The sequence below is a fragment of the Pseudophryne corroboree genome, chromosome 8 (assembly GCF_028390025.1).
Source record: "Pseudophryne corroboree isolate aPseCor3 chromosome 8, aPseCor3.hap2, whole genome shotgun sequence".
Lineage (NCBI taxonomy): Eukaryota > Metazoa > Chordata > Amphibia > Anura > Myobatrachidae > Pseudophryne > Pseudophryne corroboree.
Genome location: NC_086451.1, coordinates 237,241,901 through 237,269,900, shown reverse-complemented (window position 1 = coordinate 237,269,900; position 28,000 = coordinate 237,241,901). Strand labels below are relative to the sequence as shown.

At 47.3% G+C, this 28,000-nt stretch overlaps 1 protein-coding gene across 3 annotated transcripts in view; it reads left to right on the top strand.

Annotated features, from left to right (window-relative positions):
• Positions 1–28,000, top strand: part of TEX11 (testis expressed 11) — a 1,490,225-nt gene that overhangs the window by 216,587 nt on the left and 1,245,638 nt on the right. For all 3 annotated transcript variants that reach the window (XM_063937124.1, XM_063937125.1, XM_063937123.1), the window contains exons 5-8: positions 9,964–10,043; positions 22,548–22,628; positions 22,715–22,834; positions 23,241–23,321. In XM_063937124.1, the coding sequence (XP_063793194.1) occupies positions 9,964–10,043; positions 22,548–22,628; positions 22,715–22,834; positions 23,241–23,321 (362 nt within the window). The remainder of the gene's footprint in view (positions 1–9,963; positions 10,044–22,547; positions 22,629–22,714; positions 22,835–23,240; positions 23,322–28,000) is intronic.

The window sequence follows — 28,000 nt, the reverse complement described above, 5'->3', positions numbered from 1 at the left end:
GGCGCTGAGGCACGGAGGTACTGGAGGCACGAGGTGCTGAGACACGGAGATGCTGGAAGCACGGAGGTGCTGAGGCACGGAGATGATGAGGCACAGAGATGCTGAGGCACGGAGATACTGAGGCACTGAGGTGCTGAGGCACTGAGGTACTGAGGCACGGAGATACTGAGGAACGGAGGTGCTGATGCACTGAGGTACTGAGGTACTGAGGTGCTGAGGCACTGAGGTACTGAGGCGCGGAGATGCTGAGGCACAGAGATGCTGAGGCACGGAGATGCTGCAGGGATACGGGAGCTCTGGAGATCACAACTACAACAGCAGTAAAGATGAACCACGGCAGCTGTGGTTTTCAGTTGAGACTATGGAATATAATACTGTGCCTTTAAGATGAACCACTGCAGCTGTGCCTTTACTTTGAGACTCGTGGAAATAGTGATCATCAGTGGCAACACAAAAGTAAACCAAACAGAGTAACAAGGGAACAGTTTCCACAGGAACTTAGGTACAAAGGTTACCTTTAGTGAGCTCAGCTTTAAGACTCACACAGAGCTGTGTGTGACACAAGGAACTGGCCCAGTTTCTAACTCAGCCTCCAAACTTATACTTCCTGGTTCTTGGTGATTGGTAAGCAGGATTAGGTGATGCAGAGAGTCTCAGGCTGGCAGAGGATTGGACAACTCTGGATCAGGTGAACAGTCACTGTCATGTGACTACTCCAGACTAGGCTGTGATGTAGAATGAGGCCTAGCAGGCCGAGAGAACACTGAAGCCTGAACTTCATATTACTGAATTCAGCCTCACACAGGAGATCACCACAGGTGGAGCTAATTAACTATTACCTTTCAGGCAGAGAACTCAGGAAAACTCATAGTGCTGACAAGCTGTTTAACTCAGTGAGTAAAAAGACACAGGATCCGGGACAGATGGTAGGGGTAAGTCACCAAATATGAAACCTACAGTCAGGATTGTGACACTCCAGACTGGCCAAGGAGGGCCTGGTATCCAGATCTTCAGGAGTTATTACTGGAAGATCCTCGGCCTCTTCCTCTTCGCGAGGACCTGCTTCAGCAGGGGCTGTTTGTTTATCAAGACTTACCGCGGCTGCGTTTGACGGCATGGCTGTTGAGCACCAGATCCTAGCCCGTAAGGGTGTTCCCAATGAAGTCATTCCCACACTTATTCTGGCCAGGAAAGGGGTAATGTCCAAACATTACCATTGTATTTGGAGAAAATACGTATCTTGGTGTGAATCCAAGAAGTCTCCTGCGGTGGAGTTTCAATTAGGACGCCTTCTCCTATTTCTACAGGCGGGTGTGGATGCTGGATTGAGATTAGGATCTATCAAGGTTCAGATTTTGGCCTTGTCAGTTTTCTTTCAAAAACAATTGGCTTCTCTTCCTGAGGTCCAGACGTTCGTAAAGGGGGTTCTGCGCATCCAACCTCCCTTTGTGCCTCCTGCGGCACCATGGGATCTTAATGTGGTGTTGCAGTTCCTTAAATCGGACTGGTTTGAGCCTCTACAAGACGTAGAGTTGAAGTTTCTCACTTGGAAAGTGGTCATGCTATTGGCCTTGGCCTCAGCAGACGGGTGTCTGAGTTAGGTGCTCTCTCACACAAGAGTCCTTACTTAATATTTTATGAAGGTAGGGCTGAACTGAGAACACGTCAGCAAGGTTGTGTCTTCTTTTCATATCAACCAACCAGTGGTGGTGCCAGTGGCTTCTGACACCTCAGCCATCTCATAATCCTTGGATATCGTCAGAGCGTTGAGGATTTATGTTGCAAGAACGGCTAGGATAAGGAAAACAGAATCTTTGTTTGTCCTCTATGACCCCAACAAGATTGGGGGTCCTGCTTCTAAGCAGACTATTGCACGCTGGATCAGGGGTACCATTCAGCACGCTCATTCTACGGCAGGATTGCCATTACCGACTTCGGTAAAAGCCCACTCTACAAGGAAGGTGGGTTCATCCTGGGGGCTGGCCGGGGTGTCTTGGCTTTACAAATCTGCCGAGCTGCTACTTGGTCAGGTGCAAACACGTTTGCTAAGTTTTATAAGTTTGACACCTTGGCTGCTGACGACCTTCAATTTGGTCAGTCAGTTCTGCAGGAACATTAGCACTTTCCCACCCGTACTGGGAGCTTTGGTACATCCCCATGGTACTAAAATGGACCCCAGCATCCTCTAGGATGTAAGAGAAAATAGGATTTTAATTATCTGCCGGTAAATCCTTTTCTCGTAGTCCGTAGAGGATGCTGGGCGCCCGCCCAGTGCTCATTTTTCCTGCTGATTACGTTTATCTTTTTGCACATTTTTTCATGTGTTCAGATGTTAACAGCTGTTGCGTTATGCATGCTGGTTGGCATGACTTATGTTAAAGGCCATGGTAGCCGACATGTTGTTTATGGATGGTGTGAGCTGGTGTGAATCTCGCCACAAGTTTAAATAGTAATTCCTCTCTCGAGAATGTCCGTCTCCTCAGGCACAGTTCCTATACTGAGGTCTGGCGGAGGGGCATAGAGGGATGAGCCAGTTCACATTGGCTATACCCCATGGTACTAAAATGGACCCCAGCATCCTCTACGGACTACAAGAAAAGGATTTACCGGCAGATAATTAAAATCCTATTTTTCTGCTTATCTGGCTACTAACAAACATTGGCATCTGGATTTGTGCCCCTGAATGAAGACTATGATAATTAGTTTTGATAATGTGAACACAAAAGTTTGAAAATTTAGTACCTTGCAGGAGTGATATTAATATTTTAATGATTCTTTATTTAGGTATATCAATCATTTTGTATGTGTTTTATTTTTACAGTATCATTAGTTTATGTACTATTATTGTTATTTTTGTAACCTTTATTTCAATAATTAAATACCACATATTCACAAGTACTGTCTTTTTGTATATATTATATTACCCCCTGTTTAGCACATCTGTGTGAAAAAGGGGGGAAACTCTCTGTAAGGTATGGGCCCACCCAGTAGTGTAGAGAGAGGAGGGGAAAGGGAACAAATTACCCGGGCCCAGGTCTGATGGAGGGGCCCAGGCCCCCTCCCCCTTACCTAGCTGCAGCTCTTCTCCACAGCCCAGCACACGCTGCTATGTGCTGGGCAGCAGAGTGGCCAGGAAGGCACTTAAAATACAATTTTTTTCTGTATTTTTTTTTTCTAAGGGTGCATGGCCAAGCCTACTGTGTTTAGGCCACACCCCCTGAAAAGTACCTGGGCCTGGACAGGCTCTCAACTGCCCCAGGCCCACCATAAGTTACCTCCATATAAGAGAAGGGGAAGCCCCTGCACAAGGGGCCTATTCATGAAGTTTCAAGTTGACCATTTTATAAGAAGGGGAGGACCCTATAGACAAGAGAACCTTGTAGACAAGGGATCCCTTATAATGAGGAAGTCACAGAAGCAGGAGAGAGAGTTCCCTGCAGAGGATCTGAGGGGGAGTGCTGCCTTGTCCATGCAGAAGATCGGTGATACAGTAAATTTCCTGTGAAGAGACCCCCGTGTGTGAGAGGGTGACTCCATATGATCTGTAACGCTGGATCCCTGTTCAATAGCACCTGAGAAGTGCCCCATAGCAGGGGTGTAACTAGTGGATCTGGTGCCCAGGGCAATAAAAGAAAAAAATGTTTACTCACCCGGATCCTGCGAGGATTTCTTGATTGCTGATGGGCCCAGCGCATTGTGGGCTGAGGTGGCAGTGGCCGTGTTGAGAGGGAAGTGGAGCGCTGAGTCCCTGATGGCTGCAGGCATGTGCATGCAATACATGCCTGCGGCCCTCCTACTCAAATCATACTGACCCAGCCCACAACTTGGAGGAGTGGGGAGAAAAGGGGATGATCTACCTCGTCTCCTCCAGCCGGACTGCCTCCTGCTGCCTCTCTCTGCCAGGAAGGACACTGCCTTGGTCGACGGCACGCCCCTCTGCCATGGCGCCCAGGGCACATGTCCCACTTGCACCCCCCTTGTTACAACACTGCCCCATAGTAAGGGAGGTGTTGTTGCAAGATGGCATCATAGCTATAGGACAGTCATGAGCAGCCATATGCTAAAGTAAAAGAGCCCAGCAGTGAAAGAGTTAAAGGTCTGCATAAAGTTGCCAGCACATCACAGCAGTATGTGTAATAGCAATACAGGGTCTGATTCATAGCCACACGGAAGGGGTTATGCAATACCATACAAACTAATGCAACAGGAGACGCCTCCTGCATGCATATGCGATCCAAGTGCTGCATCTGGAGATGCAGCATTGGATCACTGATGCTATGGTCATAGCACTCCGCAAGCCTGCATAAGCCAAAGCTTACTCAGACTGGCCAATGGAAATTGGCAAGCCGAATCCAGGAAGTCTGCATACAGGGCCCAGCACGCCTACAAAACATGGGTGACATGTCCCCGTTTTGTAAAACAGACCCGAACACTAACCCACCCCACCCCAAACGCTAATTGGAGAATGTGAGGGATATCGCAGGACCCATTTGGGACATATTCAGGACGGGTCTTGCACTTCACAGACTCCCAACCATTGGATTGTGTACAAATCCGAATCAGGCCCAGAGTCTCCGTATATATTGGGACGTCTTTATGCCTGAAGAAGGTGTATATGGGGTAATGGAAGAGGAGAAGGTCCCTGTGTTATTGGATTTGCTGCACGTTAGGAGTCTCCCATGTTGATTAAAATGATGTGCAATGAATTTCGAGTCTGGAGTCCCTTGTATGCTGTATGGTGTATTTGATGGACTGATATGCCATTTTACTGAGTCACTGTGTCTTATGTGCAAGACTGTGCTAGAGGTGTTCGTGTAGAGTGGAAACTGTAACTAACCTTTTGCACTGTCAAGCTTAAAATATACAGCATTTACCATCTGCTGCAAGTATTGTGCTTGTGGAAGTTGGCGAACCTGTTGTTCTTATGAGTTCCCTTCATCAGTTACTTTGTGCTACCTACCTGTGTATTTGAGGGCTGTGGTATAGAAGATCTACAGTATTTAGATAGACAGTCATTACATCGATCCCATATGGTCGACGTGCATTAGGTCAACAGGGTCAACATGGAAAAAGTAGATAGTAGAAAAGGTCCACAGGTACAAAAAGTCGACATGGAGATCGTTGACATAATTTTTTTTTACATGTTTATTACGTTTTTTGGGTGTCATTTTCTCTGTTTCAGCATATGTGATGACAATTATTGCAAACGTACATACAGTACCCTCGCAGATTAGCTTCGCTCACCACGCTTCGGGCAGGTTACTGTTGCCAATCGTAGTCCACGTGGATGGTAAACAAGCAAAAGTTAAAAAAATATGTGAAAAACCCCAAAAAACTTGTGTAGATCATATGTGTGTTACCCATTGTCATTTCAACCTTTTGTACCTGTCAACCTTAATCACTGTTTACATTTTACCTGTTAACTGTCTATCTATACATTGGAACAGCTATTGGGGGGTCCTGCTATATGTAGATGCCATACCCACACTGCATTCACGTACTCCAAGTAAGTTTACCACAGCACCAGTAGGGTATCACAGTACCTCAATATTTCATCTTCAAGGTTTTCTCAAGAAGATAGGAAATCTGTCAGGAGGTGATCAGAAATACTTCCTAATGATGGCATGCAGAAGTATGATAACTGAGATACAGAGAATTATTACCGTAATTCAGAGGTCCCCAATCGCGGTCCTCACGGCACCCTAATGGTTCAGGTTTTAAGTATGTTCATGCTTGGCCACAGGTGATTTAATTAGTACATAAGTCAATTTGACTTAACCATTTGTGATGAGCCATGGATATCTTTAAAACCTGGACCATTAGGGTGCCTTGAGGATTTAATTTGTGAATCTCTGCTGTAATCCATAATTGTGCCTTTAACTGTAATATAACCAACTTTCAGAATTACACACAAAGTACTTTTTGCATTTCTTTCTATATCAAGTAGAAATTGTATTCTTGATCACCACTATGGGGCATATTCAACTGATGTCGGATCCTTTCTGACGGAAAGGATCCGACATCTCAGTATTCAATCAGTATTCCTGTCGGATTTGGCTGTTCCCGACAATGCCAATTCGACTTTTTTTAAAGTCGGATTGACATTGTCGGAAACGGGGCTAAAACCTGTCGGTTTTGGCCGCGCTTCCGACAAAACACGTCCAATCCACGTGTTTTCCGACAAGTCGGAATATCTGACTTGTAGGAAAAATGGCAGGGGGGATTGAATAGGTCTGAACAGTTGCCGACCTAAAAAAGTCGGAAACTGCCGTCTTTCCGAAAAGATGGCAGTTTCTGACTACAATTGAACACACCCCTATATGACTTGAGGAACCACCACCCTACCCTTCAACCTGTCAGTAGTTAAATGATTGAGCATTGTGTTGTGTTGGTTATGAAATGTCAACAATCATGTAGAATGCTGACATTCACTATGTTGACACCATAATGTCTACGTGTTCAGAATGTCGCCATTCAGTATGTCTACATGTTCAAAATGTCAACATCCACAATTCAACTATTGACCAATGATTCCAGATTTTAAATGTTAATACAGGTTGAGTATCCCATATCCAAATATTCCGAAATACGGAATTTTTTTTGAGTGAGAGTGATATAGTGAAACCTTTGTTTCTGATGGCTCAATGTACACAAACTTTGTTTAATACACAAAGTTATTAAACATATTGTATTAAAGGACCTTCAGGCTGTGTGTATAAGGTGTATATGAAACATAAATGAATTGTGTGTATGTACACACACTTTGTTTAATGCACAAAATTATAAAAAATATTGGCTAAAATTACCTTCAGGCTGTGTGTATAAGGTGTATATGAAACATAAATGCATTCTGTGCTTAGACTTGGGTCCAATCACCATATCTCATTATGGTATGCAGTTATTCCAAACTACGGAAAATCCGATATCCAAAATACCTCTGGTCCCAAGCATTTTGATAAGGGATACTCAACCTGTAGTTCTAGTATTTTTTTTTTCCTTTTAGGCTGGAATATGAATGTGTGAGTGACTGACAAATAAATATTATTTTAAATACTAAAAATACATACTGTGAGATTTTCAAGTGTGAAAATAGCGCTAAGAGTTTTGGAAACTCACATACAACAACCAGTATCATAGAATACAGTTGAGATTATTTTATAACAATCTTTATCTCATCACTGATTACCTGTGAGTAAAAGTTCTTATGAAATGTACTTTGTTTAATGTTATGTGTATACAGTGTAGCCCATCCAGTCCTCATCAAAGTAATGTCTTCTTTTTATCAGAAGGCTAATGTAGCAAGAGATGGTAGCTGCACTCCTCTACACACACTGCTGCTCATATGTACAGTTTTTAGTGATGAGCGGGTTCGGTTCCTCGGAAACCGAACACCCCCGAACTTCACCCATTTTACACGGGTCCGAGGCATACTCGGATTCTCCCGTATGGCTCGGTTAACCCGAGCGCGCCCGAACGTCATCATCCCGCTGTCGGATTCTCGCGAGATTCGGATTCTATATAAGGAGCCGCGCGTCGCCGCCATTTTCACTCGTGCATTGGAAATGTTAGGGAGAGGACGTGGCTGGCGTCCTCTCCATTTATTAATGTTGCTGCAAATATTTGTGCTTATTGCTTAATTGTGGGGACAGGGGAGCAGCTGTATTATATAGGAGGAGTACAGTGCAGAGTTTTGCTGATCAGTGACCACCAGTTTTATCCGTTCTCTGCCTGAAAAACGCTCCATATCTGTGCTCAGTGTGCTGCATATATCTGTGCTCACACTGCTTTATTGTGGGGAGTGGGGAGCAGCTGTATTATATAGGAGGAGTACAGTGCAGAGTTTTGCTGATCAGTGACCACCAGTTTTATCCGTTCTCTGCCTGAAAAACGCTCCATATCTGTGCTCAGTGTGCTGCATATATCTGTGCTCACACTGCTTTATTGTGGGGACTGGGGACCAGCAGTATTATATAGGAGGAGTACAGTGCAGAGTTTTGCTGACAGTGACCCCCAGTATATATAGCAGTATGGTACGGAAGGCCACTGCTCTACCTACCTCTGTGTCGTCAAGTATACTATCCATCTAGATTCTATACCTGTGGTGCATTTTAGTTTTGCAGTTTGCTGACAGTGACCACCAGTATATATAGCAGTACGGTACGGAAGGCGACTGCTCTACCTACCTCTGTGTCGTCAAATATACTATCCATCTACATTCTGTACCTGTGGTGCATTTTAGTTTTGCAGTTTGCTGACAGTAACCACCAGTATATATAGCAGTACGGTACGGAAGGCCACTGCTCTACCTACCTCTGTGTCGTCAAGTATACTATCCATCTAGATTCTATACCTGTGGTGCATTTTAGTTTTGCAGTTTGCTGACAGTGATCACCAGTATATATAGCAGTACGGTACGGAAGGCCACTGCTCTACCTACCTCTGTGTCATCAAGTATACTATCCATCTAGATTCTATACCTGTGGTGCATTTTAGTTTTGCAGTTTGCTGACAGTGACCACCAGTATATATAGCAGTACGGTACGGAAGGCCACTGCTCTACCTACCTCTGTGTCGTCAAGTATACTATCCATCTAGATTCTATACCTGTGGTGCATTTTAGTTTTGCAGTTTGCTGACAGTGACCACCAGTATATATAGCAGTACGGTACGGAAGGGGTGGTCTTCTGTTTGCCGGCGGTCGGGCTCCCGGCGCTCAGTATACCGGCGCCGGGAGCCCGACAGCCGGAATACCGACAATTATTTTCCCTCGTGGGGGTCCACGACCCCCATAGAGGGAGAATAAAATAGTGTGGCGCGCGTAGCGCGCCACCGTGCCCGTAGCGTGGCGAGCGCAGCGAGCCCGCAAGGGGCTCATTTGCGCTCGCCAAGCTGTCGGTAAGCCGGCGGTCGGGCTCCCGGCGCCGGGATGCTGGTCGCCGGGAGCCCGACCGCCGGCCAGCCGTAGTGAACCCGTACGGAAGGCCACTGCTCTACCTACCTCTGTGTCGTCAAGTATACTATCCATCTAGATTCTATACCTGTGGTGCATTTTAGTTTTGCAGTTTGCTGACAGTGACCATGTGCATGTCCTGTTTACACAACATAAGGGTGGGTGGGAGGGCCCAAGGACAATTCCATCTTGCACCTCTTTTTTCTTTAATTTTTCTTTGCATCATGTGCTGTTTGGGGACTATTTTTTTAAGTGCCATCCTGTCTGACACTGCAGTGCCACTCCTAGATGGGCCACTTGTGTTGCTTAGCTTAGTCACACAGCGACCTTGGTGCGCCTCTTTTTTTCTTTGCATCATGTGCTGTTTGGGGACTATTTTTTTGAAGTGCCATCCTGTCTGACACTGCAGTGCTACTCCTAGATGGGCCAGGTGTTTGTGTCGGCCACTTGTGTCGCTTAGCTTAGTCACACAGCAACCTTGGTGCGCCTCTTTTTTTCTTTGCATCATGTGCTGTTTGGGGACAATTTTTTTGAAGTGCCATCCTGCCTGACACTGCAGTGCCACTCCTAGATGGGCCAGGTGTTTGTGTCGGCCACTTGTGTCGCTTAGCTTAGCCATCCAGCGACCTCGGTGCAAATTTTAGGACTAAAAATAATATTGTGAGGTGTTTAGAATAGACTGAAAATGAGTGTAAATTATGGCTATTGAGGTAAATAATTCTATGGGATCAAAATGACCCCCAAATTCTATGATTTAAGCTGTTTTTGAGGGTTTTCTGTAAAAAAACATCCGAATCCAAAACACACCCGAATCCGACAAAAAATTTTCAGGGAGGTTTTGGCAAAACGCGTCCGAATCCAAAACACGGCCGCGGAACCGAATCCAAAACCAAAACACAAAACCCGAAAAATTTCCGGTGCACATTTATATGCTAGGGTTGTGCATTGTTGTACAGATCTTTAAAATGCAATTTACAGTTGATCACCTTGTAAAATGTCTTTGTGTTTTGTAGTGCGGCATGTATCCTGCAGGCTTTGTAACTGGTGTGAAGGTCCTAAACCATCTGAGGAAATTGTGCAAAGAAATATTTTGGTGAGTGTATCCCCCCAAACCTCCAATTTTAAAAGTAGAGTTATAACTTTATAATACCTTTATGGGTAATTATGAGCCAGACAAAGTTCAGTGCTTTTATATGTATGCATATTTTACCTGTTCTCTGCCTACTTTTCCAATTGGAGCATGTACCTAAAATACACGTTGGAAAAATTAAAAATATCACCTCAAAGTCTAACAAAGTTCTGCTATTGTTCTGCATCCTCTTTTCTTTTTTTATTCTTAAATACTATTCAGTTGATCCTCAATAAGCCGCTCATAACTTTATTGTGATTACATAAACCTTTTCTTTAAGCTAGCTTATCACTAAATTAAACAACACCACACACTGAAATAAAGACACGGACACCGTAGCTGGAGTTAAAGGTCAGACGATGTTTATTAATCGCTGACCAACTCTTTAAACTATAATTGTGATCGAATTAGAATTGATTTTGAATATAGATTTAAATTTAGTTTGGAGGATGGCAAACAGAAAATCGCTGCCAAACACCAGCACCAGTCACCTAGATGAAAAACCACCAAACCAAGGAGGGGAGTACACATACCCCGCCTCCTTCCCGCATAAACCGCATTGTGCTGGCCTTACCCCTCTTTCTCTGGCAAACGTTCGGTTCCCGCAGGGGAACGTCTAAATGTCCAACCGCAAGAAAAGGACACACCTGCCGTCCTTCTAAAGAGGGAGCCCCACAATGACCACTTATGCCTGTGTGACAGCTGGTTGGCAGCGACTTCCCGCCAATCTGGCTTTTAATAGCCCACTGCAAGAACAAAAAACGTAGCCGAAATCTGGGAGGGCGGGCGGGCATACAATGAATGGCAAGAGGAAGTCTAGGAAAATGGCCACCACCTATATACTAACCTAAGACCCTCCTATTAATCTTGATGAACAACCTTCTAATCCAATAGGAAAAAACCAACCGGGAAAACTGATCTGCCTAGCAACTGCTTAGTCATTTCAACAACCAATCACAAAAAGTTGATCGCTTATATGGCCTCAGGCTTATGCAGCCTTCAGCTTATCTAAGCCGCTCATAACTTTATTGTGATTACATAAACCTTTTCTTTAAGCTAGCTTATCACTAAATTAAACAACACCACACACTGAAATAAAGACACGGACACTGTAGCTGGAGTTAAAGGTCAGACGATGTTTATTAATCGCTGACCAACTCTTTAAACTATAATTGTGATCGAATTAGAATTGATTTTGAATATAGATTTAAATTTAGTTTGGAGGATGGCAAACAGAAAATCGCTGCCAAACACCAGCACCAGTCACCTAGATGAAAAACCACCAAACCAAGGAGGGGAGTACACATACCCCGCCTCCTTCCCGCATAAACCGCATTGTGCTGGCCTTACCCCTCTTTCTCTGGCAAACGTTCGGTTCCCGCAGGGGAACGTCTAAATGTCCAACCGCAAGAGAAGGACACACCTGCCGTCCTTCTAAAGAGGGAGCCCCACAATGACCACTTATGCCTGTGTGACAGCTGGTTGGCAGCGACTTCCCGCCACCAAGGTTTACCAAACCGCCACCGCCATCCGCAACAACAACATTAACCCAATAAGAAAACTAACTAGCTCTACCGAAAAAGACCAAAAATATCCTCCAGAAAAAACTGCACTCCTTCCGGAGAAAGGTGAACCCCATCGTCCCTGTAGAACTGCCTGTTCCTTAGCACCAGAAGAGGATGCTTGATTGCCACTCCGCCTATGGCCTTGACAAAAAGAGACACCGTCGAATTCACCTTTTTGCGTGCTTTCTCCAGCGCCGAGAAACGCACCGCACCACGCCAATGGAAACGGGGCACCATTTCCGACCAAACAATGCAGACCCCTGGCCAGTGACAACGGATCGCCACCAAATCCGCCTTTACCGACAAGATCAAATCTATGCCTTTAACTCGACCTAGATCATTACCACCCAAATGAATGATGATACAACTGGGGCGACCCCAGCGGCGCTCCCGAAAAAAAAAGGACACGCAACAGATCACCCCATAACATACCTCTCACACCTAACCATCTCAATTGCCTGGACCCAAAAACCTCAGTCGCCCTAGATGCCATGGGATGCTTTGCCGCCCAAAAAATATAGGAATGACCAACCATCCATATTTGGTCTCCAAAATTGATGACAGCTGCAAAAGAAAATAACCTAACATCAGCTTATAAACATAATCCATACATAAACACAACGTAACAAAATTAAACCCAAGTGAAGGAGAAAAATCAAAAAACCTCCCGTGGACCTTGAAAGAACAGCCAATTGAAATTAGGCCCCCTCGGAGGAAAAATTTTAAAAATTCACTTCACACCCTCGATTCCTGAACGGTAAGCGTTCAAAAACCGACGAGTAAACACGTTTTTGGGTTAGCGCAACAGGCGCACTTATAACTTATCTAAACGGACATAGGACCTATAGGAGGCCGACTTCCAGCGGCCCAACTCCCGAATAGCCGCAGGTGATGAACCTGCCGCCGCCGCATGGGTAGCCGCCCCAATCCGAAAGGAATGGGTACCGAAGTCCGCCTCCTGCAAGCCCAACGCCGTTAAACATTTCTTGAACACAGACGCAAACTGAAACTTTGTCAGAGGGTCAACCTGCGCGTGCACCAGCAACTGGTTGCCCCCCGGAGGCCTCAACCGCACATACTCTTGCGTCAACCGCAGCGGGCAAACGCCCGGTTCCTCCTGAGCCTCCAAGGACAACCAGCGACCCCGACCTGTTTGATCTGTCTTGGATCGCACAATCCTACAGAGCAACAGGCCCTCCTGCAAGCGCACATTCTCGTAAAGCAAACCTGATTCCCGGGACGCCTTGCTGCCTGCCACCAACTCGCTCACCCGGAAAGCCCCGAAAAAGGCCAGGGCATACGCACAACTAAACAATGCTACCTCAAATTCCGAGGACGCAATCCGAGGCAGCACACGCAGCAACTCTGCTAGAAGCTGCAATGTTATGGGCCTACGTGAGTCCGCAGGCGCCGGGCGCAACCTAGCCCAGCCTTTCAGCGCTCTGGAAAGGACAAACGACCCCGTGGGGTCCGTCATCCCGTGGAGCCGCGAGTGAAAAGAAATGCCCGCAAGGGCAGTAGCCATGGCCGCTTTTGACCTACCGTTTTGGTAATGTTCCCAAACAAAGGTCAACAGGGCGTCGGCCGAGGACTCACCTGCTACCCCGTACCTACTCTGAAAGACCGACCAATCCCGCCAGGCTGCATCATACGCTCGTAGAGTGAAGGGAGCCAGAGCACACCTGGCTAAAGCAGTTAACCCGACTCGACCATCTGCTAGACAGAAGGTGGGCACTGTAACCCCTCCGCCGCCGCTCCCGGAACCAACGTCCTAAATTTGTCAAACTGGAACCGGGACAATGCATCCGCAATTCCATTGTCAACTCCAGGAACGTGGCGAGCCCTGAAATTAATATTGCGCTGCAAACAAACCAACACTAAATGCCTTAGCAGTCTCAGCGCCTGCGGCGAGGAGGAACGCTGATTATTAATCGCATGTACCACCCCCAAGTTGTCGCAAAGAAACAAAATGTCCCTATTTGCGAACCGGCCGGCCCATAACTCAAGCGCCACTATGATCGGGAACAATTCCAGCAAAAGAAGGTTCTTGGTAAACCCGCGCGTTACCCAAGAGGCCGGCCAAGCCGCAGCGCACCATGCGCCAGCGAAGAACGCGCCAAACCCTCGACTGCCTGAGGCATCCGTGAACAATTGCAGCTGCTTACTGGAACAACAAGGAGCGGGCCACAACACTTCCTTGTTGAAGGACACCAGGAAAGAGACCCAAATCCGCAAATCATCTCTGATCTCGCGGGAAAGGTACACGGAGTGATTCTGCCGTACCGTCCCCGCAGTGGCCCGCTCGAGTTTGCGACAGAAAATCCTGCCCATGGGGATAATCCGGCACGCAAAATTGAGAGAACCAAGCAAGGACTGCACCTGCTTAAGCCGAACCCTGCGTTTGCCTAAACAGTCAGTAATTAAATCCAACAGCTTCCGCACCTTATCCTCGGGCAGGCGACAGCAACCCCCCACCGTGTCAGTTTCGATACCTAAATAGCTAAGACAAGTGCAAGGGCCCTCGCACTTGTCTTGCGCGACAGGCACCCCTAAAGCGCAGAATAACGACCTGGCCACCGACAGAATGTCCCCACAAACCGAACTGTCCCCGGGCCCCACAAAGAGAAAGTCGTCCAGGTAGTGAGCCACCCCCTGTTTGGCCGGAGGCGGTCTGGACGCACCAGTGCAAAAATGTGCTAAAGCACTCAAAGTAGGCGCAGGAGACAGAGCAACCCATGGGGAGACACCGATCCACGTAAATTTCGCCCCCTAGTTTGAAACCCAGAAACCGGAGGGAATCTGGGTGCAGCGGGAGTAGGCGAAAGGCCGACTCCACGTCCAATTTAGCCAACAGACCCCCCGGACCACAATCCCGCACCAAGCGCAGCGCGTCATCAAAAGACTGATAACGTACCCTGCACTTGGCCTCCGGAATAGCGTCGTTGACCGACAATCCCGGAGGGTGCGACAAGTGTTGTATCAAACGAAACTTGCCCGCGGCCTTCTTGGGCATCACCCCTACTGGGGAAATGCACAAGGAGGGCAGCGGGGGAAAGGCGTAGGGCCCGGCCATGCGCCCCAGGCCAATCTCCCCGTCCACTTTCCGCCGGACCTCCTGCGGGAATTCGCGAGCCGATCTCAAATTCTGGCGCGCCACCACATGCACCGAATCCGAAATGGGCAAACGAAAACCGTGCCGAAAGCCCTCCAAGAGAAACGATGCCGCCGCCTCATCGGGGTACAAGCTAAGCCAGCGCTGCAACTCGGGAACTAGAATCGGGGAGAAGGCCTTACTTGCCAATTCCCCCGGCCTCGGCGGAAGCGGCGGGCTTACCGCCTGTCGCCGAGGTGCAATCCTTGGCCGGGTGACTTGCTCCGCACAATTTACATGAGTACAACGACAACTCGCTCCTTTGACGCACTTGCCGTCGTTGTAGGCAAAGCACTTGCCTTTTCCTGTCTAGCGGGAACCCGCCGCCCCGGCCTCCCCGGGCTTCTTGGCCGTGACGTCCGGGGTGGGTTTGACCTGCTGCGTGACCTCCAACCATACCTCAACATCCTTAAAACCCGCGGGCAGGATGGGGTTGCCATCCTGATTGCGACGAAACTTCTCGTCGTAATCCCGCCAAGCGGGACCCTTGGATTTTAAGTACATATCGTGTACCAAAAACAAATATTTAACCAAGTTGGCATACTCCGAGGGCCGCGATTCCGTGTAGCAAGCCGTGAAAACCAAAACGCCACGCAGCCACTGGTGGAAATTGCGAAACGCATTTTCCCCAATACCACCCGGCTTCTTGGCAGCGTCAAAGCCTTGTCGCATTTCCTCCGTAAGGGTGAATATGTCTACATACTTCCCCTTCCGGATTTTTTCCCGCATGCGCTTGCGAACCCCCCGTGTAACTGCAGTGTTGGCGCAATGTACCATCTCCCCATAACGGGGGGGGGTCAGGAGGGACCACCGGCGCAGGCGCGGCCACCCTATGCGCCTCCTTTGCCATTCGCCGCGCGATGAGTCTAGCTAATTTACGCGGGCGCCGCGGAGAGCCGGACGAAACGCTGCTAGAAGATGAGGAACTACCGGTTGTAATGTGCAAAGGAAGGTTTAACTCACCGGTGTTAGAAGGACCCGGAACCGCGTCGTCCGCTGCACCCGCCTCCGCTGATGGCCGCACCTCCCCGGTCGATGTTGCGGTCGTCCGCGACCCTCGCCTCCCGCCGGGCGTAGCCCCTGAACTGGTCGGAACCTGTGAGGGAGAAACAGAGGGGACAACAGGCGCAGGGGAGACCAAAACATCATTAACAACGGGTTGAACCTGCGGAGGAGGAGGCCCCGCCCCGCCGCTCCGCGGCGGATGGCCGCCCGGAAGCTGCAGGGGGGGAAACCCCAACGAGGCGTACCCGACCGACTGCGTGAAGGCAGCCCCGCTCACGGCACCGAAACTCGCGGGGTAAGACGGCCGCCACGCAGTATGCGGCGGGCAGCCGCTCGCCCCCGCCCATCCGATGACACCGGAAGGAACTGAGGGGGCGCCGTGAGAGGAGGCCAACCCTGTGCTACCTGACTCCCCCCGACCAGTGACTGCCCTGGCTGCAGGCCCGCAAAGGCCGGAAGGGGCACCGCGACTCGGGGGCCTCCGACCGACCATGTGGTCCGCACGCCGGCGCCCGCGCCGGTTACGTGCGGGGAAAATTGTGGACCGGACGCAACCGTGAAGCCCATGGAGGGCATGCTGGCGGCTAAGGGGAATGCCGGTGCCAGAGGCCACGGAAAACCCCGGGGAAGGACTGGCTCCCCGCGAAGCCTTGCTGCGCTGCTAACGAAAGAGCCGCGCCGGGTGTCATGTAAGCCGCTGAGACGGACGCCTGCGTGGACCCTAACTGAAATGGACCGGGCAGGGCGGAGGGAGGGGTTTGAAACCCGACAAACGGGGACGCCGCCGAAGGCGGCGGAGCGACTGACGACCAGGGGCCACTAAAGCAGGCCCCCGACGCCGGGTTCACCTCCGGGAAACCCTGCCATGTGACCGCAGCTGGGGCGGGCGCAGCGGCAGAGACTGCCACGTCCCCCGCCCCAGCAACACCAGAAGCAAACAACCCCTCATTCCTACTTAAGTACTGGGGTGTGTTAGGCCCCACGCTAGGGAGGGGTGTATCTGCGTCCTGCGCTGTTCCGGGGACAGCGGGAGCCCCTCCCCGCTGTCCCGGACTCATATTCCCCGACTGTGCATTGGCCCCCCCCTCACCTCCCGCAGCGCCGCCGCGGCCGCCCGGCACCACGTGTGCGCCCGGGCCGCCGCCGAGAGCAGTCCGCGGGGAAGGCGGGGGAGGCCCGGCGCTGATCATCGCGCCGTGAGAGGGAGCGCGTGCAGGGGGCTGGGCTGCTGCGAGCGCCGGCTCCCGCGGCCCGGCGCCACGTGCAGAGCGGCCGCTGGCCGCCTGCCTCTGGCCGACTGGGAAGCGGGCTGTCACTGCCCGCCCCCGCCGCCTGTCCGCAGCAGGAGAAAGCAGTCTCCGGGGCCCAGCACTAGGGGAACGGGAGCGGGGGGTGCTCCCAGCCTCTACGAGGCGGCGGGGATGAGGGGCAGAACGCCTGGGACGCGGCATGCTGGAGGGAGGGAGACACTGAAAAAACACGCTGGCACCTAACAGGAAAATCAGCAGCAACAGGGGGGAGCAAAGGGGGGTATAATGCACTGCAGACAATAAGCAATGAAGAATAACGATGAATAAGCAGATTATATAAGTAATGATATACTTATCCTTCCTGGGCCATACAATGAATGGCAAGAGGAAGTCTAGGAAAATGGCCACCACCTATATACTAACCTAAGACCCTCCTATTAATCTTGATGAACAACCTTCTAATCCAATAGGAAAAAACCAACCGGGAAAACTGATCTGCCTAGCAACTGCTTAGTCATTTCAACAACCAATCACAAAAAGTTGATCGCTTATATGGCCTCAGGCTTATGCAGCCTTCAGCTTATCTAAACTAAATTATGAGGACAGATAGTACATTGGCTCATGTGCAGCTGCACTCTATGTCAGTGGCGTAACTTCGTCCCAGTTGCCCGGAGGCAAGATAAATATTGGTGCCCCCTCCCATATATAGATAAATATGTATGTTCTGGGATTTTTTTTTTTAGATATATTTACATTTCATTATCTTTTATTTTAAATCACACATTTCTTGGCAGTCATACACAGGATTAGAATTAGGTAAGGATTCTTTTTAGGATTAGGATTAGGTAAGGGGTCTGCCTTCCTGTTACACGGAAGGCAGACCCCATACCATACCTCCCAACTTTAGCTTTGAGGGTGTCGACCTGATCAGAAAAGGGGTGTGGTCTCAGCTGTGAGGGGTGTGGCATCATCGGAGTGGGCGTGGTCTCACCAAATGGACCATTCTCCAGCCTATTAGGCGTGTGCCCAGCGCTCCCCGAGCAGCCCCCTGCTCCCCTCCTAGCACTGAATACATGCCGTGTGCATAGCATGTATTCAGTGATCACCGGCTGCTTTGCAGAGCAGAGCAACGGGTAATCAAAGGCTCCCACAACTGCTCCACCCCACCCCCCCCCCCCCCCGGGACATTGCTGCCCGCGGGTGGAACAGCGGGACTTTGTCCGAATAGCGGAACTGTCCCCCTGGAATCGGGACAATTGGGAGGTATGCCTTACTGATCAAGCTATTTGCTCCCTCATAGCTAGGCTGCAGAGTCTAATTATATGAAGCTACTTAGAATTGCAACTAGGCAGATCTATGTAGTGTACAGCCGCACAACACATAGATCTTCTCAGTAACTCACTATGCTGATTATTAGTCTAACAATTATTTTACAAGTGTCATACCCAGGATTAGAATCCACGACCTGTTACACTGGGATCAGGCACCTTACTGATGGAGCTATTTGCTCCTGAATGGGAAGCATGAGAATTATAACTATATGAAGTTACGAGTAATTGTCTGAGAAGTATCTACATATAGTTAGAATTCTCATGCAAATAGCTCCATCAGTAAGGAGGTGCCTGCTTCCAGTGTAATAGGTCGTGGGTTCTAATCCTGCGTATGACACTTTTAAAATGTGCATCTATAATAAAGAGGGTGTGACTTGTAAAGTGCAGGGACTAGTGGGGGAGGGGAGTCCACCACAGAAGAGATAACTGCAGCGGCTGTCAATTAACTTAATTGAATGTTGTCATTGAACACGGAATGGGAGGAGAGGTGCCCCCCTAAAGACTAGGAGCCCGGCGGCAGCCGACTCCATTGCCTCCCATTGCAGAGTTACGCCTCTGCTCTATGTACAGTGGGCCTGTTTCAGACCTGCCCGCTGCAGCGGCAGAGTATGCAGGCTGAAGCCCAGTGAAGTGTGTGTGTGCGCACACAGTGAGATGCAATGGCATCTCACTTGTGCGATTTCCTCTGCCTGATTGACAGGCAAAGGTGGTCGCAGGGCGCTTCGGCAGCATATGCGGGGTGGGAAGCGGCAGCTGCGTGACGTCACACGCAGCCTCCATGACCCTAAACATAGTGGGTAGCCGCCTGCCTTCACAGTTAGGCTGCTTAGGCAGAGAGCTGCTCGTCAGTTTCGCACATCTGTGGGGGGGTTGGGGGGCAGGACCCGGCATGCAGGGCGGACTTGCCCTGTGCTGGGCGTCCCCCCGCATGCCAAAGATTATGATCGTAGATGTGCGTTTTTTCGCACATCTACGATCAGGTCTGAATTAGGCCCAATGTGTCAGATGATAAGTATAGTGATGAGACCCAAACATTCAAGTCCTTTTGTGTGATAGAATAAAGACTTTGCACCATTCCTGTAAATGTGCCTTCTCCAGCCCTTTCTCCCTTTTACATAATACTGTCCTAAATGGTATCTTATTCTCTTACTTCAGAGTGAAACTAGGTGCATGTTTGTCTAAAGTCGGGTATACACTAGATGATATGCTTCATAAGCGATATCATCAGTGTTTACCCATGAACTCCCGAGCAAATGAGTTCAAGGGCAAATCCTGTAACATCCCCAAACATGCAGTTTCTGACAATTTCATCACATTTACCTGCATGTTCAGCTGATAGCAGATATCGTTAATGACCCCAGGGAGCGCATATCACAAATTATATTGTGCGTGCACGCTGGACGATTGTTTTAACGATGTGTCGTTCTCGTCCACATTGTTCAAAAAATCATCTAGTGTGTGCCCAGTCTAAGCCACAGCTAACAAGGCCCCCCCACCAAGTGTGCCCAACTTAACCTGTTATCAACCCAGAAGCTGTGTTACAAACACATATGATGTTTTAATGTTCTGCTTAGGTTAGAGGAGAGGAGTTTCCGCACATTGAGGCAAAAAGTTTTTTTCACAGTAAGGACAATACGTGTTTGGAATTCCCTGCCTGAGAGAGTAGTAATGGCGGACTCAGTCAACACCTTTAAGAATGGGTTAGATAAATTCCTATTTGATAAAAATATTCAGGGTTATGGTGCGTAGGCACGCATTATAGTTAATATACTAGTCCTAACATAAAAATAACTAGTCCTATAATAAGACTGCATAGGAGACCACAAACAGGTTGAACTCGATGGACAATTGTCTTTTTTCAACCTTAGTTACTATGTATGTTACAATTGACTTTGAAGCAATTATGGATTGTTACAAATCCAGCTTCTAATACCAGTAGCGGATCTTGCCACGCGCAAGCAGGACTTTTGCCTGGGGCGGCGCCATCCGGAGGGCGCCGCATCATGGCAAGATCCGCTACTGCCCCAGCTGCCCGCCGCTACTGCCCCCAGCTGCCCGCTGCCACTGCCCGCTGCGAAGGGAACTAGACGCGTAGCGTCTAGTTTCCCTTCATGGAGAGGACCTTTACTGTGCGATGTGCGATGACGTCATCGCGCACCGCACAGCAAAGGTCCTCTCCGTGAAGGGAACTAGACGCTACTTCGTGGAGAGGACCTTTTGCGGCGCTACTCTACTGAACAGGGGGCGTAACTGACCACGCCCCCTGCATGAAGCCACACCCCCTATTTCCCGAGATGATCGCTAGCTGCCGTTGTTCGCAGCTCAGCGATCAGGCTAAAAATCGGCATTTCTGCGCATGCGTATGCACCGCAATGCGCATACGCGACGTACGGGTACAAAGTTCTTTGTGGTTTCAGTTGCACGGCACAACACAGGATGATTGACATGAAGTGGGCGTTTCTGGGTGGTAACTGACCGTTTTCATGGAGTGATTAGAAAAACGCGGGCTTACCAGGGAAAACGCAGGCGTGGCTGGGCGAACGCTGGGCGGGTGTAACAACATTAGAATCAACGCACACGAAAAGTAAGTCCAGGGCTGGTCTTGTTTTGCACAAAATGTTTTTGCAGGCGCTCTGCTGCACAGGCGTTCGCACTTCTGCAAAGCAAAAATACACTCCCTGGTGGGCGGCGACTATGCGATTGCATGGCTGCTAAAAACTGCTAGCGATGGATCAACTCGGAATGACCCCCCATGTGCACTGCAGGTGGGGCAGATATAACATTTGCAGAGAGAGCTAGATTTGGGTGGGATATATTGTTTCTGTGCAGGGTAAATACTGGCTGCTTTATTTTTACACTGCAATTTAGATTTCAGTTTGAACACACTCCACCCAAATCTGAAGCCCCATACGCACGGGGAGAGGTGTGCTGAGTGATCTATCACAGAACGCTCAGCACACATCTCTCCCCTGCTCAGCACACAGCACAATGTGTGCTGAGCGAGGGGGTGGACGGGGAAGCCGCTCATTTCACCCAGCGGTGAAATGAGCAACCTAGTACCAGCGATAGCAATGTACGGGGTCGCACATCGCTATCGCTGTGGGGCATACACACGGAGAGATCCGTGCTTAACTTCTGAGCAATCTAGTCAGATTGCTTAGAATTTAAGCACAGATCTCTCCGTGTGTACCCCCCTTAACTCTCTCTGCACATGTTATATCTGCCCCACCTGCAGTGCACATGGTTATAACTATTAGGGGATAATGATATGAAATCAGTTTTCTGGGGAATTTACGGGCCATAGTAAGCCTTCTTGGGGGCCCAGGGCTCCCTGGTTGTGCCTTCTGTGTAGCCCCCCCCCCCCCCCCCCCCCATTGAGACAGCTGCAATGCATCCTGCCTGCAGCATGAACAGACATTGGTGGCAACACGGGCAACAGAGAACCATTTCATCTCTCCCCAGCCGCTAGCAACATTTCTGCTAGCAGCTTTAATGATTAAGCTCATTTCCAATAAAATGTACGGTTTACAAGACCCTGAACGTGAATGAAGTAATAGGGCCTGATTCTGAGTTGCATGCAATTTAATCAGTTTTGCTACTGCGTATGTGCAAAATCCCTAAAAATTCACACAGTGCATGCACTCCATGGTGTGTCTGCACAAAGCTGCTGTACCAATTGAAATGTATTGGAAATTTATTGGCCATTTCTGGGCTGTGACTGGGAGGTGGCCGTTCAGATGAACAGAAATGTACCATCTTATGGGCATTTCCTCCAATGGGCATCACAGTCCTTGCACAAGCAGATGAATGGTTGTACACCAGAGGAAGGCCTAGCATTACCATAAAGTCACAGACAAGCCTACTACGGCAACAGACACTACTCAGAATCAGGCCCACACTGTGCAGAATGTTGTACCATTTAGTGTCTCTAGCGGGGTGTAAGTCTATTTGTTGTGTCATTCACCTGAATGCACTGTAATAGAGAGAGTTATTAGCTAGGTTGGATCTAGCATGATTATTTGGAATATTTACTTATCAATTCTCCAATGCACCTAGTACTAATAAAATATACAGGACTGCAAGCCTAGAATGGTAAATATTTGAAAGTAAGGTAAAATTAAACGGTGGATACAAATTTTAAGAGGCAGTTTTACTTTATAATCCAGATGGCCAAGAGGACTGGAAAAGGCTGGATAGATGTTGGGAAGCCTGAACTTGCAACTGGATTTCTTGAAATTGCATTAAATGTAAGTGAAATCTGTCCTAGCTGCTAATGGTTTGGTTTTGAGTCTGGGCTGTGACTCACCATGTGCTTTGTCCTTGTCTCTGCTAGAGTCTGGAGAAGCTGTATTCAATGATGACTCAGAGGAACACTCAGCAGACTGATGTGAACATACACAAAGTCTGTGTGGAAAAGGATCTGTTTAAAGTGCTGACATTTCAGGCAGAAGCTGTAAGTCATGTGTGCATGAAACTAACAGACCCTACAACCTGACCCGCCCCACTAGGTACAAAATGCTCTGTTTCTGACTTTCTGTACTTCCCTCTTAATTTATGATTTCCATCACCTGTGTTGAACTAGTTAAATGATAAGAAGCTGTTTCTTCACAGGTGATGGCAATAATAAATTAAGAGGAAAGTCCAGAAACAGAGCATTTTGTACCTAGTGGGGCGGGTCATGTTGGAGGGTATGAACTAACAGCATCAAAGCATCAACCATTTCTGTACAAAACACAACTATTTCTAACTATCGGTTTCAACAGTATACGAGATAGTAAAACTATTTTGCATAGTCTAAACTATAGGTATAACAGAATGAAACTGCAGGTGAACTTATTTATTCTGTACATTTTTTCCAGGCTGTGGCTCAGAAAGATTTTGAAACTGCTTCAGCTAGGATTCAGAGATGCAAAGACATGTTGCTGAGACAACCAAGCGAGGTGAGTTTTGTATATGCCTTGATTTTTTTGTTACTTTATTATACTAGGTTCGCCACAATTAATAAAGTGCAGTAAATGATTGTCATTGTCAGCTCTATTTCCTGGTTGTGTTCTTTTTAATCTTCACTGCTTTTAGAAGGGATGGCCATTGACCATTGGTGGTTAGCAACCATCAAAGGTTTTGCTGGTGATAGCAAAACCATTTTCTATATCGATGGCAAAGGTGCTGCAATGTTTTTATTTTTGTGTTTTATTTTAGCTGGCCTTTTTTTTTTTTAGCCTGTCATTCCTGGTGCAGTTCATACAGTATATACAACTGAGGTTAATTTGCATGCATGTTTCCAGAGGTAAATGTGGGTGGAGCTGACTTGTTTGTTCTTTTAAATAATGCCTTAAAGCAGCGCCACTCATTGAAAATTGTTGCAAGTAAACCAAAGGTGCATAAGAGTTACTATTATTATGCATAAAACCACAATTAGAATACAAATTTCACTTAAAAGTAATGCTTAAAGTAAATATCCCATCCCCTAGTGAGTTCTTTAAATATTATCCAAACATCTTCAGATCCTATCTAATTATTTTTTGTGATGCAGTTCTGCTTGTTTCACTGCATATATAGCCTATTATTTTAACCTAATGAATGGAATTAATTATACAATAATACAACGTGAATAGTTAGATATTTATGGTGCAGTCACAGGCACAAGCAACGGGGTACCAGCGATGAACGAGCGCGGGGCCGCGCATCGTTCATTGCTGGTGCCTCCACACTGAAAGTTATGAACGGTATCTCGTTCATTAATGAACAAGGTCGTTCATATCTTTCAGTATTATCGCCAAGTGTGTAGGGCCCATTAGTTGTTAATGATCAGTATCACATGCAGGGGTGTTTCTGAGTACCCAGAACTCCCCCTGACAGACAAGAGAAAGCAGGCACGATATTGCAAAGCCCCAGCCAATATAATGAGTTTCCATTAGAATAGTGTCATTTTAACCACGTGGAGGCGGGGCCTTTGTAATATCGTGCCCGATTTCTTTCCCATCTACAACACACTGCTGCTAGGTGAAATTCAAGCGTATCTATCATTGGCGTTTCTATAATGGTTGCCCCTGAGTCCCAGGGGGGCCAACACTGCACACACTGCACCCATTTCTCCTATTCTTACCTTTCCGGAGTCCATCGCTGACTGTGTGTGGGCCCCCTCCTCTCCCGTAGCCGTCGCGCCTCTGCTAGCGCACTGACCACTAGAGACTCTGGCACAGTGCTAGAGTCTACAGCGCATGCACAGGACTCCGGAAAAATGGCGTGGCGGCCATTTTTTTTTGTACTCCTGCGCATGCGCTGTAGGCTCTGGCACTGTGCCAGAGTCTAGAGCACTGAGAGCGATAGCAGCAGCGTGACGGCTACAGGAGAGGAGGGGGCCCACACACGGAGTCTGCACACGGGTCCCCTCCTCTCTAGAGACGCCCCTGGTGTCTATGTATAGTATAGTATACTGTGCAAAATTTTTAGGCAGGTGTGGAAAAAATGCTGCAGTGTAAGAATGCTTTCAAAAATAGAAGTGTTAATAGTTTATTTTAATGAATTAACAAAATGCAAAGTGAATGAACAGAACAGAAATCTAAATCAAATCAATATTTGGTGTGACCATTCTTTGCCTTCAAAACAGCATAACAGCATCCATTCTTCTAGGTACACTTGCACACAGTTTTTGAATGAACTTAGCAGGGAGGTTGTTCAAAACATCTTGGATAACTAACCACAGATATTTTGTGGATGTAGGCTCAAATCCTTCTGTCTCTTCATGTAATCCCAGATAGACTTGATGATGTTGAGATTAGGGCTCTGTCGGGCCATATCTTCACTTCCAAGACTCCTTTGAGAAGTTCAGATTATTTCTAATAAATATTTAAAATGCCAGCGTTAATATATGCTGCGGATGCATGGCGCATCTTATTACCATATACGATAAAAGTGCGCTATACGTTGCAAACACTACATCCCTTAATAGAAAACAAGTACTCGCACACATTGAGGTCCAACGCTCAGTGATGTATATATTTGATATTAAAAGGATATGCATACAATATATATCACATGTACAGTATATATCATTCAGTTATAATGTTACAATTACACAAGCAGATAGTTACAAAAGAATCCATTACAGCCAGCATACACACATTACCCTTTCCCATAGAACATTTCCTCCATTTCTGAATCTGCCTCAACAGCAGCTAAACAGAACAGCAACTAATTCTCTAAGTCCTAGAAACTGCCTCTATCAAAACAGTGGAAGTTAACAGGTTGTTGGTTTCAGGCTCCTTCCATTGGTAAAGGAGAGGGAGGTCTCTTATTCATGATGTGTCATTGGTCAGTTCATATGCAAGCAACGTCCAGCCTTGAAGAAGACATCATAGGGGTTGGCCACTGGTTTCCTGCCCACATGCTTTCTTTGTTCTAATAAGAGTGACTTTAGATTTCATACATTTAATCCTAACTCATTGTTGCAATGAGCTACAACCTGCCCACAGCTATCAAATTAATCCACACGTTCCCCTGATTATTTTGACACAAGCATGACATGTTTATCTTGTTCAGTTCCAATAATACATATATATCTGATGTTAAACTCCATTATATAAATACATTATAATGTCTGGTGCTTGACATGTTTTATCTATGTGTAATTTATGTGTTGTATGAAATATGTGTTGAATATATCTTTGTGGTTTGTCTGTGTGAATGCGTAGGCTACATATATCCTGTGCATATTGCGTGAATACAAACGCACAAAGACCCATCTGTTTGGAGTTTGTATGTTTTCTGTATGTAATATTTTTGACTTCGACAGTCCACCCCTCCACAATAACTGTCACACTGAACATAATTACAAAAAAATAATAATATTTCAAACAATAATCAGTGACCTAGACACACGTATTTATTCATTTTGCAAATCAGACATTGACCATATTTGGGGAAGACAGGGAGGAAGACGGGACATCCTCTATATGCACTCGGCGGTCACTTAACCACTGGTTGGGTGTGGGACGACATTCAACCTATAGAGTATGCTGGGACAGTGCTTTGGTCTATGATGTCTGATTTGAACGAACGTTTTATACATACATGTAACTACGTCTTTGTACACTGATGTTCGGATTCGATAGAGGTTTTGCTAGGTAGAGGGAGAAAACACAAACCGTGAAAGAGACATATAAAATTTTCATGGTATATATTCCTATCACTCCCTGAACATTGTTTCCATTTCTGGATCGTATGCTAGGTCTGTTTCATCATTGGACAAGGGTTATTAGTAGTGTCCTTCCTAGATAACCTAAAACTTCAGAGTTCGGGGAGAGCCATTCGTAAACCTTTCTTCCACATATATTAATGAGCTCTTTATCTGCTATGTGTGAATAGCCATTGACTGATTGTTCCTGATTACCTCCCAATTTCCTGAAATTGGTGAGATTTAAACATGCCAGGGATTTATCTATGGTACTGGTGGATCTTAAGACTAGGGGGTCTAGTTATATTATATTCCTTGTCCACCAGTCCCGCCCCCCCCCCCTCCGTGTAATTCAAGTACCTCAGCTAACTCTAAAGAATATGGCACTAATCCTGCATTATTTGGTCTTAGAGGTACCTGTGAGCACATCCAACATTCCGTTTGGTTTAAGACCTTACCCACTAGTGAGTGGTAATCACTCAAGGGATGTCTGTCAAATTCTACCTTATTGCTAGACTGACATCTCTGGATGCACTCATCTTCAATTAAAGGGTCACAATAACTACAAAATACAGTATTCCTCAGACAATAGTCTATCACGTTACCTCCGAACTCCGTAACTACTAGACCTTTGATTTTCTCTGGCTTTAGCAAAGTGATAGGCTGATCCTGGGATCCTATAAAGACATCACTCCTTTCTCCAGAACCAGTTCCAGTCCCACACTCGACTCCTCATGAAAACCTCACAAAAATAGAATGTACTGATGTTTGTCAACGGGGAAAAAAAACCCAAAAAAGATAGAACAAAACAAATCTTGCCCATAGCAAATCCATTACAACGACTGGTCTTTCTGTAATCCTTTAGTACGCTCAGGTAGTGTTCAACAGTGCCGCCTCTCAGTCTTCACGGAACAAATTCTCGGGTGATACTTCTGCAATCTCACTCCCTTTACGAGTTCCTTCCGGACTACCGACTTTCCTGCGATGGGAATCGTGGACCCAAGTCTCTCGGCTACTTTCACTGGGATCGTGCTGTCATCAAAACTTGGTACGGTCCTTCCCACCTGTCTATTAGGCAACCTGAGCGTAAGAACAATCACACAGTCTCTTGGTTCACAATCAAGACAGTAAGTAGTTGGCATACCAGGAATCAACAGTTTCAAGTTCTTTTGTCAAGTTCTCAAATGCTGTACTGTCACCTCATTGGTGTATTTCTGATCATTGTGCGGATCAATCATGACATGAGGTTGTCTTCCAAAAAAAAACAAAAAAACAAAAACAAAAATGTCAAAGAGGGTGATTCGTTAAGTGAGGATCTGGGAGTGGTTCCGATGCTACATAACACTAGTGGCAGTGTCTATGACCACAATAGTCCAGTTTCAAGCTATCACTTTGCTCCTACTTCTAAGGATACCATATCTACACACAAATTTCTGCACAATT